Here is a 14,557-nt window from a genome sequence, read left to right as displayed (position 1 = left end):
AGAGATATGGAGGTTGAGGGTTCGAAACCCACACGAAGCAATGTTGATTTTCTAAATTATATCATATGCAGCGTTCCTTGGCCGACTTAAAATGCCATACATGTATATCATTTAGTATGGATGGCAAATGTGCTGAATTACAGATATTGAGGTTGGGGGTTCGAAACCCAGTCAAAGCCATGTTGTTTTTCAAAATTACATCATATGCAGTGTTCCTTGGCCAACTTAAAGTGCCATGTATGTCATTTAGTATGCATGGCAAATGTGCTGGATTACAGATATGGAGGTTGGGGGTTCGAATCCCAGTCAAAGCCATGTTGATTTTCAAAAGTATATCATATGCAGTGTTCCTTGGCCAACTTAAAATGCCATGTATGTCATTTAGTATGAATGGCAAATGTGCTGAATTAGGGATATGGGGGTTGGAGGTTCGAACCCCAGTCGAAGCCATGTTGATTTTCAAAATGATATCATATGCAGTGTTCCTTAGCCAACTTCAAATATCATGTATTGTATGTCATTTAATATCAATGGCAAAGGGGTTGGATTACAGATATGGAGGTTGTGAGTTCTAATCCCGCTCGAAGCCATGTTGATTTTCAAAATTATATCATATGCAGTGTTCCTTAGCCAACTTAAAATACCATCTATGTCATTTAGTATATCCCCAAAACGCAGAGCTACAACACTTTCAAGATGGCTGAATCCAAGATGGCTGAATTGTTTGGCCCATAACTTCTGACTGGGTGGATGGAGTTTTTCCAAGATTTCTTTTAGCTTTGTTTTCTCAATAGTACTTTGTTTCATCTCTGCCCCAAAAGGCAAGCCCGCTTCCAGCATTTTCTGTGAGAATGCATTTCTAGTTATTATTACCTTTGATGATGTTGTTGTAGTTGATTCGGATGTGTTGGTCCCGGTCGCTGCGCTGGTGCTCGTGACGGAAGCCGAGGGCATGCATTGCCAGGTGCAGTATGATTGGAAAGGTAACGCCCTTGTCTTTGTTTATAGATATCATCTGCCGCCCGCCCTTACGACCCAGGTGGGACCAGCACCTGTAGACAGATATAGGGCAGAGTTTCACACCACAACCACATATACACCTGCTGACAGATAGGGGGCAGTGTGTCACACAACAACCACATACATATACATCTTGAGCCCAGCACCTGGAGACAGGCTGAGGGTTCAGTTTTTCCCTCCCTGTCTCTTACCTGTGTTACTTGTGTCTTGAAATGTCCATGTCCATATGGGCATTATGTGTATTTAGGTAAGCTACTTGACACCTCAATTTTTCCCCGGGGATCAATAAAGTTACTCTACTCTACTCTACTCTACTCTCCTCTCCTCTCCTCTACTCTACAGTATGTAACAGATGCCTATCAGCAGAGCTCAGTAGAACATTAGATAGCCTCCCTTCCAAAGCCTCATAGGCCTTTAGCTCAGCTGCATCGTACCGTGCCTTCCACGCTGTACTGTAGTGTGAATTGGAAGCGGGTTCAAGCCCCGAGAGGCAAACTAGCGTATGGACGAACTCAGCTACACACGAGGCAAAAAATATGTGAACACGTTGGTGTGTATATGAGGACAAGTAGACCTACACATATGTCAACGGTACCCTTGTTCTGACTAGAGTAGAGTAGAGTACTTTTATTAATCCCAAGGGAAATAAAGGTGTCTGTCAGTTAACATAAATACACAAAGACAAAACATACACAAAGATCTAATACACACTATTGCACTTGTAAAACAAAGGAAACACACAGGGAAAGAACTGAGTAACCGGAGCATTTTCAGATGTGGAAGTTTACTTGTTTTACGTATTGGGCAAGTGCTAAGACTAACTTTTCGACATTGTCACGTCTTCTTCAGAGTCAAAGACATAGTATAACAACGTTGAAAAGTTAATCTTGGACTTGCCTAATGCCGTGTCCAGACCAAGAGCGAACTACGCTGCCTGGTAGCGTGGGTAGCAGAAGAAGTTTCGCCTTGAATACGCTGTATTCGCTCGAGACGCAGCATTGACATGTTTGATGCAGCTAATCACATAACGGCTCTGGCTTGACAGCCTGGGACATTCGGAGATATGAACGTTCCGATTGGTTGCCGCCGAACAGCGTCAGAGCGAATTCGCCTGCGATTAGATTTAGTTTAATCTTCAAAATTCGCTCTGGTAGCGCAAGAAGCTTCGCTCCTAGCGAATTCGCTTTGGTAGCGCAGGTCGCGTGCCCTCCATAGAGAAATAATGACTTCCGTCGCTTCGTTCGCTCCGTTCGCTCTTGGTCTGTACACGGCATAATAACACCAGGAAACTTCCACCTCTGAAGATGCTCCGGTGACTCCCTGCAACTACCAGTCCTTTCGTCTGACGCACCAGATTGCGAAGTGCAGTAGCGCGGAAGTTATCTCTCTTTTTTAAAGGAAATACGCACTCTGCACGTCTAAAGTAACAAGAGTAGGACTCAATCATAAATAGACAGGAATAACGATGGTACATGCACACAGGGACGGCACGTTTCCTTAACGTCTCCGTGAACTGTGTGAGTCTGAGAGGTTCGCGTTGCTGCCTTGCACACTGCACAGTCAACGTCCACGTTCTATCCGCGGGCAGCAGCCATTCATTTTCAAAGGAGCCCGCATATTGAACGCAACGTCCGCGCAGGAAAATAGACTCGAGTTCTATTTTCAAGGAGCAAAGCGGACATGTCTAGGCGGGACGGACATGCACCGCGCTTACACCACGCTCCTGTGTGCAAGGCATGATTTGTTTTCATGTATTCTAAGGGTCAAAACATACCAAGGCAGAATGGAACGGTCGCGGGACGAACGCAGTCTTTCTGCTTAGTTTCGGCCGGTGTGTTTTTCTCTGCCTTTCACACTGACAGCGTCGGCATGCGCGGCCAGTCCTGTTAAAAAAAACCTAAAGCTAGCGTGGTGTGTAAGACCCCTAACAGTTTCGGACTGATAATGGACCCATTCTGTGGATGTCCGCGCCGTTGGTGTGAATGCAGCGTAAGAATCTGGTGCCACACGGATGTCGATTTTCTGGTTTATTTTATCAGTGCAATCAGATTAAAGTTTCTACATGCGTCTTCATCAGAGTCTTTTGCTACACATTATTGTACATTGCCATAAATAACACATACAGAGTACATTACAATATGCTCCCGTCCTCCACTTGTGCTTGTCTCCTCGTCCCGCCTCCTGGCCCCACCTCCGTGGAGAATACAATAAAGTTTCCCAGCTGCCAGCCTAGCCACAAAAACTTTTGGGGGACTGTTTTCCATCCCGATTGCAAATGAGAAGATGACATTATAATTGCGCTTTTGCAAGATACTGAATTAATTTTCTGTTGTCAGGGACATCATCATGAGGTCACAAGCAGGCAAGTGAGCAAGGGAGGACGGGAGTCCGCATATTGGAATCCACCCATAGACATAAGGGAAGTTACAGTACTTATGTTTTGATGTGATGACCAGGTGGTCTCCTTTCTTTATGGGTTTGTCATGATGTTCGAAGAACACGCAGCCGTTTCTGGTGAAGATCCCAAGAGCCCCCATGATTTCCGCTCTCTGGAAGCGAGCTACACACACACAAACACACATACACGCATGCACGCACACATGCATGCATGCACGCACGCACGCGCACGCACGCACGCACGCGCACACACACATGTACACACACACACACACACACACACACACACACACACACACACACACACACACACACACACACACCAATTCTCACAGATATCAGAGACACTTAATATGTTTTCCAAAGGGAATGAGTGTGTTGTGTATTGGTACAGTATATATACAATGTAGCATAATGCTATATACTGTACACAAATACACTTACACACTCATTCCCTAATTGGTTTCACTGTGCGTGGAACTGTTAACCTGGCCTTGACCTAGAGGAGAACCAACCATTTGAAAACGATAGCGGCTCGCAGTGAGGAATAATGCGCCAACATTGATTAAATGCTTTGACACATTCACTAATTGGTTCGACTCGTGTTCATTGTTGGAGAATTGAACAGATTAACAGAGAATGGTATTGAGGGGATTTATTACTGGCAAGAATGTTCATCTCCTGATGTATTTGGTGCATGTCTTGAGCTTTTCCCCTCTTCATTGTATCTCTGTGTTAACTTTTCATCTATGCTATTTATTGATGGAGACTAGGACTATCAAAATAAATTGCCGTTTTTTGAACTGACTTGAGCGCTAGCCTGGCAACGCCATCCTACGTACTTCCATCTAAAGATTTTGGCTCTGTAGTCTGGCCCAACCCTCCTAGCTCGGTTCACTGACGGTTCTGCCAATCAGGAAACAGTTGAGAGTGGTGACACAGAACTGACCCGCGAAGTCCGTTACTGTTTGTTAAGGTAACCCTATTCACACTTTTGTCTTGTTATTTGTATGCTTTGGCAACACTGTATCGTAACAGCCATGTTAATACAGTTTTCCTCGATGTTTCCACGCAATTTCTGGTACTTCACACACAATTCTCGAAACATCTCACCCAATTCCCAACTCCCCTAACCAATGTCACTGAACTATAAGCACAATCCTTCTTTACACTCACATTTCAGTTTTAAAACACACTCTTTTCAAAACACTACACACAATTCTCTGGATTTCATGAAGAAAATTATTGGTTTTCGCATGGAACACACTGTCATTCAAAATACTAAAATCAACTGCCATACTATCAAACACAAGCAGTTAATTGGAGTGCTTCTGGGTCTTCACCTTTTTTCCTTGGTGATGAGCAGTGTAGGGGCTCTCAAACTTGGTCCAGGAAGACAGATGCTGAGGCACTCAAGAAGGTTGCAATTGTTTTACTTTTTTATTTGGCTACAATGCCTTCGCGTTTTGGCCCTTATGGGCATCTTCAGGGTGTGCAACCTTGAGTGCCTCAGCATCTGTCTTCCTGGACCAAGTTTGAGAACTGCCATACTAACTGCCAAACTGCCACAGATATGTGTTCTCTGTGTCTAAAAACAATATTTCAGTATTTTACAACAGAAAGATACCCTCTTCAGTAAGTGGAACACTGAACAAAATAAGGTCTACTGTGCATCAAGCTGAGTATAGAGTTTTACCTTGTGCATATTAGTGTTCAATGGTTCATATGAGTGTGAATTAAAATTATGCTTGTGTTTGTATTTTGAGAACAAAATAACCTTTTAAGAAGAGAGTACATCATTTTGAGACAAGATGTTTTTCAGGGGTAGTGAGGGGTTTGTGTGTAGAGTTTTGAGAATTCGAGACCTGATTCCGACAATTGTGTGTAAGCAATCGAGAAAAACTGTAAAGCACAATTTTAATTTGAATTCAGAACTCCAATGAATTTAAATTTCAGAGTAAGGTCAGACCATCTCCAACCCTCCATGGAAATGGCTCGGAAGCATCTAGACCATTCGAAGGGGGGAATAATGGGAAAAGTTTGAGAACCACTGCTGTGGTAGATAGGATCTTACTGTAAGGGGTAATCGAAGTAATACAGGATCTTACTGTAGGGGTAATCAAAGTAATACAGGATCTTACTGTAGGGGTAACCAAAGTAATACAGGATCTTACTGTAGGGGTAACCGAAGTAGTAGGGGATGGTCACTCGTCCTGTTTTGCCGTCCCGCCACCAAAGGCACACGCTGGGGTCTGCATTCTGGAGTCCAGAGGGGACAACAATGTCACCGTCCATAAGCTCAGGGTCATCAGGGTCATCAGGGTCCTCACCTGAGCACACACATCACATTGGTTCAATCTGACAGGGACAGTGCATGACATACCATTGAGCCGGATTATAGCTACAAGGCGAATGTTGATCTGTAGTCCCTGGACAGGAATTACATCATTACATTTCACATCAGATTGCATCACATCACATTGCATTGCATTGTATCACATTGCATTGTATCACATTGCGTTATATTACATCACATTACATTGCGTTGTATCACATTGCGTTACGTTACATCACATTACATTGCACCACATTACTGGCTGCAGGGCAAAACATGACCTCTAGTTTCAAGTAAAAACATCAAGTCAATCTTAATTTACTTTTGAGCTAGAATTCAGAACTAGAACTAGAACTAGACTTTTTTTAAAGACATTTGTCTGTGGGGGAAGTTATTTTTACATGGTAATTTGTAATTTTGATGTTTTGAAGTATGAAGTTCTTGTCCTTGTCCTCTAGTCCCTCTGTTGTTTTGGGCTCAGCAACTGTAATGTTAAAGAGGAACTCACTGATCAGTCCGCTCCCTTCTGTATCTCTTGTCGCATTCGCCTGGAATGACAAATTACAACTTCATATTACAAACACAACGGCACAATGTACTGCCCTAAAAAGGCAAAGTGCAGCAACTACGCCAACATTAAACTACTGGTATTAGTTGGTATATTGTAGTTACTGCAAATTTGACATAGCAGTATCTCTAAAACAGGATATACGTATTTGGACCACAAGGCTTTGTCAAAAGATAAAGGGGGAGTAAGTCTAAACTCAATTTTGTCAAAAACACTGCACTTTGCCTTGGTGGGGCAATGTAGCAGGGCTGGACTGGGAACGGGAAGTGAACTGGGCATTTTTTGGCATAGACCGGCCCCTCACACAGCCCCCCTTTCTCTACAATATGATAGGCTTAGTCCATTGTCAACTATATTAAAGATGGACCAATGGGCTGCCCCATCTAAATGGTGGGCTGGTCTCTAAGGGGAAAAACAAATATCAACTAGAAATGCATTCAGAGAACGCAGACCTCCGCCAAGGAAGTTCAGTTCGTTTTGGACATAGGTGTAGAGTCATGATGTGGTTTCATGCATTTAGGCCTATAGGCTACATAGCATTTGTGTTCAGGTAATTGAACCGTCAAGTTGTAACCAAATTATAGTTCTATCTGTCTCTTTTATCATTTCCATGTCCTCTAGCTGTGGTCTGTTTAGTTCACATTTGATTGTTTTATTGGCAAAGTGATTGTTCATACTAGCCTATGCCTTCTGTGATTTGCAAATGCACTTTAGCCTTGAATGCCATTGCTACATATTAGTCACATTGTTGATGATTGGCAGCATGCCTTTCATTAGGCTACCATCTAAAACAAAATGAAAATTAAAAAGCACAATTTTCATTGGCCAACACCCGTAGTAGGCCTACATATTCTACAGTAGTGCCTAGTGCAGCGGCCCATACTACTTTGAGCCGTTCACTTAATTATTGAATCAGAATGAAATGTGCAAGAATCCCCTTATCCAGTGGCAGTGCATGGATGGTTGTGGAGTGTCAGTTATTGTTGGCTATTTCGTAAGGCTAAACAAACTTTTGAGATGTAAATCCACTTCTATCATTTCTAGCCGTTTCAATATCGTGACACCAACGTTGGGGTACAAACGCAATTGCTTAGCGAGACATGTCGACTCGACTGGTCGCAGCTAGCGAAATCATTGCCTACACTACACTTGTTGGAGAAGTTCCTCCTACCTGTGAATAGCCTATGGGAATCCGTTCATGAGGGTTATTGCGAGCTGGTCTTGGCGCTGTCGGCTGTTGATCGGCACCCGGGCCTGTTCTCTATTTCGTATTGAAAATCACTGTTCACCGCATCTCCAGCGTTCATTCGTTACGAAGTCTAGTATAGCCTAGTCTATGGAATGCAAGTAGTGCTGATGGCTTCAGTGCGCGGGGATTGGGGAAGCAGCAAATCACCGTGGACTAACGCAATTCGCGCGCGCCTTTCTTTGAGCTTCATTTTATATGAATGTTTTGTGACAGCATTGTGAACTTAAACGATATGCGAGGCTGTATCTAAGGCTGCTTTTTGATAGCGATTTTGACTGCGGTAATGCATTTCACTTCAATGCTCTGCCCCGGTGTGGCTGCGTGAAGGTGGCTGCGTGAAGGTACGCCAGTTAGTAGGCTAAAGAAGTGCTGCTCAGGGCTCCTCCTCAGTGGTCCTTGCGCACCCTGTGGCAGGCCATGTAATAGCAGCGTGACGAACACACACTGTGGCAGGCCATGTAATAGCAGCGTGACGAACACACACTGTGGCAGGCCATGTAATAGCAGCGTGACGAACAGACACACAAATTCGGGCGATCACATAACCTCCTGGCGGAGGTAAAAACACCCCCAAAACTACAACATCAGCCCCTGAGGACTGTCGGCCCACCGGGAACATGCCCTGTATGCCAGATTACCACTCCAGCCCTGCAATGTAGTGTTTTGATATTTGGATATTTGGACCCGACCCCCAGTTTGGGAATCACTGGATGATTGCACGGGCCTATGGGGCCCAGGCCACGGAACCCAAGAACTAAGGATAGACTGATATATATATATATATCGGGCCGATATTTGCATTTTTTAAGTGTGTCGGTATCGACCGATACGCATGTGGTTTTGGCCGATACGCAATATTTATTATTTTATGTCATTCGGGTTTTTTTAAAAGCACCAAGACACTTTATTTATTTATTACTTGATTGTGAAAGAATCTGAATAGTGCCCCCAATGACACATAACATTTCAATGTCCATGTATTGTTTGATACGTGTTTGAATAACACTTTTAGACTGTACGATGCCAAATAAAAGTTCCCTTTGTTTATGGCATCAGGATGTACTGAACTTCCCTTCCCCCAAACTGCTGATTTGAAATTACCTATCCATTGCTATTGGCTAAAACTATCACTGTATGTGACATCATCCAATGTGACCTCATTTCCTGTGGAGGTGTTTTTAAGTTCAGCCACTGGCATTGTTCTGCCCTTCTTACCTTCTCTTCTTTGTCTGTACCTGTACCGTTAACACCTCATTGGAGAGAGGGGGTGGGGAGGCCTGTGGACAGGCCTTCGGGGCCTATTGGCCTCCCCTCTCCCTCTCTCAAGCAAATAAACCCTGCATTTCTGAATTTCAACTATTGCACTGGAACTGGTCTTAAATATTAATTAGCAGTAAAACCTAGATACTATCAGATGGAGGTTCGAACCGTGACAAAGAATTTGGATTTTAGTGGATTTAAGTTGGAGTCCAGAGCTTGTGGTAAGACCATCTTCATACCTTTGGTTGACAGAAACATTTATCCTAGGTGAGTCTATTTAAGTGGTTGTTTGCTGTTGTCATGTGATTAAGGTCCTGAAGCTGGTTTCCCAACGCCATGATCTTGACGAAGATTTTTGGGTCGCTCCTTATTACTTGTAATATTGTAGATGACGGGGTCAGAGTTCTGATTCATTGAAAATTGATCTTTATAGATATTACATAAATTTTAATTTTCTTTAAGGTGTGTGACTATTAGGAATAGCTTAATAGATCCACGGACTCGACCTAGTAGGGGTGTGGTGGAAAGGTAGAGTTTCTTTCTTTTCTGTCTTAAAATCTCTCTTTTCTTAATCTCTACCTGTTCTTACGACACGGCACCTTTGACGAAAGCTGTAGGCAATTCCCTGACAAAGAGCTTTACTCTTGGATCATGAGAATTGGCCCTACGTAAAATATCCTGGCGCCAGGAACTGTTGGGAGACTAGTTTGATGACTGAATTCATCTGGCAATAGCAAAAGAAACTGTACAGCTTTGGCATAGCTTATTTGAATACTTGTCAACTGAAGGTGTGTAGGTCTATATGAAGCTCCTAAATTCAGAATTCAGTGCCGTAGTGAAATCAGATGCATGTGTCTTGTCTTTGTCTGTGTTTGCCATGGCTGTCTCTTTGTCTTTCTTTGTTATTTCAACTAACCCCCATTCCCATGTCCTGATCTAAAGAAATTTGATCAATGTGTCTATCAGTGGCAACTGCTCAGAGTCAATCAAAAAATAGCTGGCCAATGTAGGAATAGTGGCAGGGGTGCCTTGTTACTAAATACCCATTTTGATTGATTTTGAACAGTCAATGTCTCAGATATCACAAGGCCTTGAACTTTTCCCTCCATTTTGTCTCTTTGTTTGGGCCCCTTTATTGTGTGTGTGTGTGTGCTGGCCAGTGTGTTTGTATGTTGTAATTGTTGAAACCCCCCACACTTCCCCCAAGCTTAACGATCCTGTGACCCCCTCCCCGATAGGTGTGAGTGTACTGTATGTCTTCTTAAAAGTTAAAGAAAGCTAAAATCAGAGTGCTGACCTTAAGACAAAGAAACTTAAAAGAAACAAGGATATTCCCAACCACAAATTGAATTTGGATAGATGTATGAATTTCTGTCATGACATTTTATGTTTTACCCTTTTCTTTGTTTGATTTGGTCATGATTTCATTTCACCCTGTTCACCCATTTGTTGTTTTGGTTTGACAAGAATGTGAGTTGATACAGTTTTGCTTTATTTACAGTTTCCTGATTTTAAGTGGGTCCTCTTTGATCATATATTCAAGATGGTTGTTTTTCCCATTAATCGTTTTGTGTCTTCTGAAGCAGGCCTGGTGTTATGGAAATGAGCTGGCCCACAGCAGTTGTGAGAAGAAAAGCATGGTGGCCTGTTGAGAAACCAAAACTTGCTAAGTTTAACATCTTGTCTATATACTCAAATGAGTGATTTGTTTGTTTTGCTGTATACAATTTTCCCAGGATTTGTTTTGTTTAGATTGGATGACAATTTTGGTAATTACACTTCCATAAGCTTTTGTTTTATTTTGTGTCAGTCTGCCAGAGATGCATTTGTTTTCTTTAAGCCACCTAACCTTAACTCTAGTGTACAGTCATGCCCCCACCTTCAGGTTTTAATCCAAGATACCGCTTTGCCGTAGCGAGTTTCTTCCTGTTATTTTGTTTTAGAAGCCGTTATGTGCCATGGCTAGGAGTGGAGCTCCCCATTCACTGTGTCTCGCGGCTGGCGTTGACTATGCAAATGATGTGTTTTGAACAATCTAAACGTACTTTCTGTATTGGCTTGAGGGTTATCTACTGATGGGAATTCCAGTGGTGTTTTGAACTTCTGAGAGGAAAGCAGAAGTTGTGTACCAAGCAATACTATAGTAAGGTTTGCGGCGTTCATGTATGGCGGCGTTACCCAGCCAAACATCTGGAGAGGACAAGATGGTCCTTTGCTTGAGACACATTGGGTGAATAAGCGTGGCACATCTCGGCGATCATTGTTTTCTCCCTTGACATTTTTAATTTTTGTTTATTTGTTTCCCTCTGATTTCTCCAATCTGCTACAGCTGGAATGCTCCACAGATTGCAAAGGGGGAGAGGATCCGTGAGTTGTTTACTTTCAGTGGAGGATGGGTGGTGATTGACTGTACTCTGAGTTAACGTATTGAAGGCCTGTTGCCTGTCCTCCTTTGCCTGTGCCTGTTTCAGACTGTGTGAAGATAAGTTGACTAAATATGAGTTTGAGATGAAGAATTCACACAAAAGCAAAGTCATGAGTTAAGATTGAAATTTAAGAGTTTATACGAGGCAACTGTTTTGAATGGACTAGTTTATTTTCTTGTTTTGATTTCAAGGTGTCAAAAGGGGGAGCACCCCTTGCCCATGCTGAGAGATAGCCTTTTCACACCTTTAGTGGCAGACTGACCTGTTGATTTTCTTTTGTTCATTTCAAGGCAACCATTTCAAATTGGAACTTTCTCTGTGTTGTATTTATGTGTCTTTGAAGTTGATGGAAAGGGGGAGACAGTCCCCACGCTGACACATTTTGCCATTTCATTTTATTTTATTCTTGTTTTGATTCTTCCATGTTCTATGAGATCTTCCTGGGTGACACAGATGCTTGTTGTGAACATTGATGTGTGCAGAATAAGGTACTTGAGTGTATGATGCTATCTCTCTTCCCGGTAACGTTCAAGCCATTGACCTGCTCCACTGCCTTGGCCTCTAAGGCCACATTATATGAAGAAGATGGAGCCAGATGAGGAGGAAGAGTACTACAGTTTTTCTTTTTACACTCGTCTGCACACACAACGCGTTTCACATTGCTTTACATGAAGAACTGAATGACATGCGTCACATGAGTCAACTCGTTTGTAATCCTGTCATGACAAAATTCTTACAGTCCATTTCAATTGTCTTCATATCGTGCTGCTTATGATAACTTTTTGATGGAACCAATCTCCAGAGTGCTATTTCCCTATATATTTCCAGAGTGCAATTTCTAGAGTTGTATGTGGATTAATGATTTGATATGTTTATGTGAAGTATTTTAACTTCAAAAGGGGGACTGAAAGAATCTGAATAGTGCCCCCAATGACACATAACATTTCAATGTCCATGTATTGTTTGATACGTGTTTGAATAACACTTTTAGACTGTACGATGCCAAATAAAAGTTCCCTTTGTTTATGGCATCAGGATGTACTGAACTTCCCTTCCCCCAAACTGCTGATTTGAAATTACCTATCCATTGCTATTGGCTAAAACTATCACTGTATGTGACATCATCCAATGTGACCTCATTTCCTGTGGAGGTGTTTTTAAGTTCAGCCACTGGCATTGTTCTGCCCTTCTTACCTTCTCTTCTTTGTCTGTACCTGTACCGTTAACACCTCATTGGAGAGAGGGGGTGGGGAGGCCTGTGGACAGGCCTTCGGGGCCTATTGGCCTCCCCTCTCCCTCTCTCAAGCAAATAAACCCTGCATTTCTGAATTTCAACTATTGCACTGGAACTGGTCTTAAATATTAATTAGTAGTAAAACCTAGATACTATCAATTGTTAGATATCACTTGATTGTTAGAGTGGGTGTTTAAATGTTACAAGTTCTACCTCAATTTGATAATGTTAAAGGAATGTTTATTTTTAACTTGAGACCTGGAATATTTGTCATTTTTCAACCTTTTTTTAAACCCATATCGGCCCCAAATATCGGGTATTGGAAATCGTGTATCAGCCAAGGGTGATGAAAAAAAAATCGGTATCGCATCGGCCATTAAAAAACCTGTATCGGTCGACCCCTACCAAGAACCAAGAAGGTCCTGAAGCCATACTGTTTATATTATTTCCATTCTAACATTGCGCTTTATTTTGCACCTATAGCAATGGTATTTTCACATTTTGGGAGGATAAAAACCAGACACCTCAACAACACAGGATCTCTAATTCATGACCTAAAACCCTGAATGTTTTTTGGAAACTAGCAACCCCAGTGGAGTGGGGCCTTCCTTGCTGTCTGGCCCAGGGGCCAATGGAGTTATCATCTGTGCGTACCTGTAGAAACTTAATAAAAGAGAAGACCCTGTCCTGAAACTCTAGAGAAGACCCTGGATTTATCCTGCCCTAGACAAAGTGCAACTACACATCACAACATTGAAACTGAGGAAAAAATGCCTTCAAAGCATTGGTATTAGGTTGGATATTGCAGTTACTGCAAATTTGACATCTTGCAATATCTCTAAAATGGCTCCATACGGCTCTGTTACAAGATAAAGGGGGTGTAATGAAGACCATGTTCCATCTAAACTCAATTTGGAAAAGATACATACAGTGTACGTACTGCACTTTGCCTTTGAATACAAAGTAGTACAAAGTAGATTCAGGATTCAAGATTCTAACTACGAAAAACTACGAAATTGTGTTTGGGGTACATTACTTACTAGCGAGCCCTATCTCACGCCTTTCGTAAAGTCTTCACGAAAATAATATATTAATTTTCGTGGTGCATTCACATTATTGCCCGCCTTTCGTAAAGTCTTCACGAAAATAATAGATTAATTTTCACGCTGCCTATTCACTTGAATTGCCCCACTGCTGCTATGGTTATCTAAACGTCTGCAGGGGCGGGGAGGGGGTGCTGACAGAACACTGCTGATACACTCGGGACTCACTAATTCGACGCCCTTTCGGTACTTACGCCTTATGTCCCCTAAACCTAAACCTAAACCTAACCCTAACCCTAACCTTAACCCTACTTAACCCTAAACCTAACCCTAACCCTAACCTTAACCCTAACCTTAAGCCTAACCTTGACCCTAAACCTAACCCTAAATTGCTTGTTTGCAATGTTTGATTACCATGTGACGGTAGGCTACCGAAAGGGCATCAAACTAGTGGGTCGCTAGGCAACAGTCGGGCAATTCAAGTGAATAGGCAGCGTGAAAATTAATCTATTATTTTCGTGAAGACTTTACGAAAGGCGGGAAATAACGTGAATGCACCACGAAAATTAATCCATTTTTTTCGTGAATACTTCACGAAATGAGTGAGATACGGTTGTACTAGCAGCAAGTTTTCAGGTAAAGTGCAATAAGAGGTAAAAGTGACACCAGTGCTTGACCCCCCCCCCCCCCCAACCACCCCCCACCCCACCCCACCCCACTTAAAATGCAACAAATATTAAGTGCATAATAGAAACACCATGATAGATTATACTCCTTACCTGAAGCGGGTAACACCAGACAGGTGAGAGGATGGCCAGCAGGCAGGTGAGGAGAACAGCTGTGGAGGAAGCCATCTGGAGAACTGCTGGAGAACTATAGAGCTTTAGAACTATAGAATTGAAGAACTGGAGAACTGGAGAACTATGCAACTATAGAATTGAAGAACTGGAGAACTAGAGAACTGAAGAACTGAGGAACTGAAGATGTGGAGAATTAAACCGAAGGACCGCTAGCTGACTGGTCCC

At 42.6% G+C, this 14,557-nt stretch overlaps 1 protein-coding gene across 2 annotated transcripts in view; it reads right to left on the bottom strand.

Moving 5' to 3' along the window:
- LOC134438240 (high choriolytic enzyme 1-like) overlaps positions 1–14,557 on the bottom strand; it is an 18,542-nt gene extending 3,985 nt beyond the window's left edge. For both annotated transcript variants that reach the window (XM_063187750.1, XM_063187749.1), the window contains exons 1-5: positions 14,312–14,557; positions 6,261–6,300; positions 5,592–5,747; positions 3,454–3,580; positions 874–1,052 (exon numbers count right to left, since the gene is read on the bottom strand). In XM_063187750.1, coding sequence (XP_063043820.1) covers positions 874–1,052; positions 3,454–3,580; positions 5,592–5,747; positions 6,261–6,300; positions 14,312–14,386 — 577 coding nt within the window. In that variant the 5' untranslated portion in view covers positions 14,387–14,557. The remainder of the gene's footprint in view (positions 1–873; positions 1,053–3,453; positions 3,581–5,591; positions 5,748–6,260; positions 6,301–14,311) is intronic.

Source organism: Engraulis encrasicolus, chromosome 22 (genome assembly GCF_034702125.1).
Source record: "Engraulis encrasicolus isolate BLACKSEA-1 chromosome 22, IST_EnEncr_1.0, whole genome shotgun sequence".
Classification (NCBI taxonomy): Eukaryota; Metazoa; Chordata; class Actinopteri; order Clupeiformes; family Engraulidae; genus Engraulis; species Engraulis encrasicolus.
Note: the sequence above shows the minus strand (reverse complement) of the source record. Positions and strands in the feature narration are given on the sequence as shown.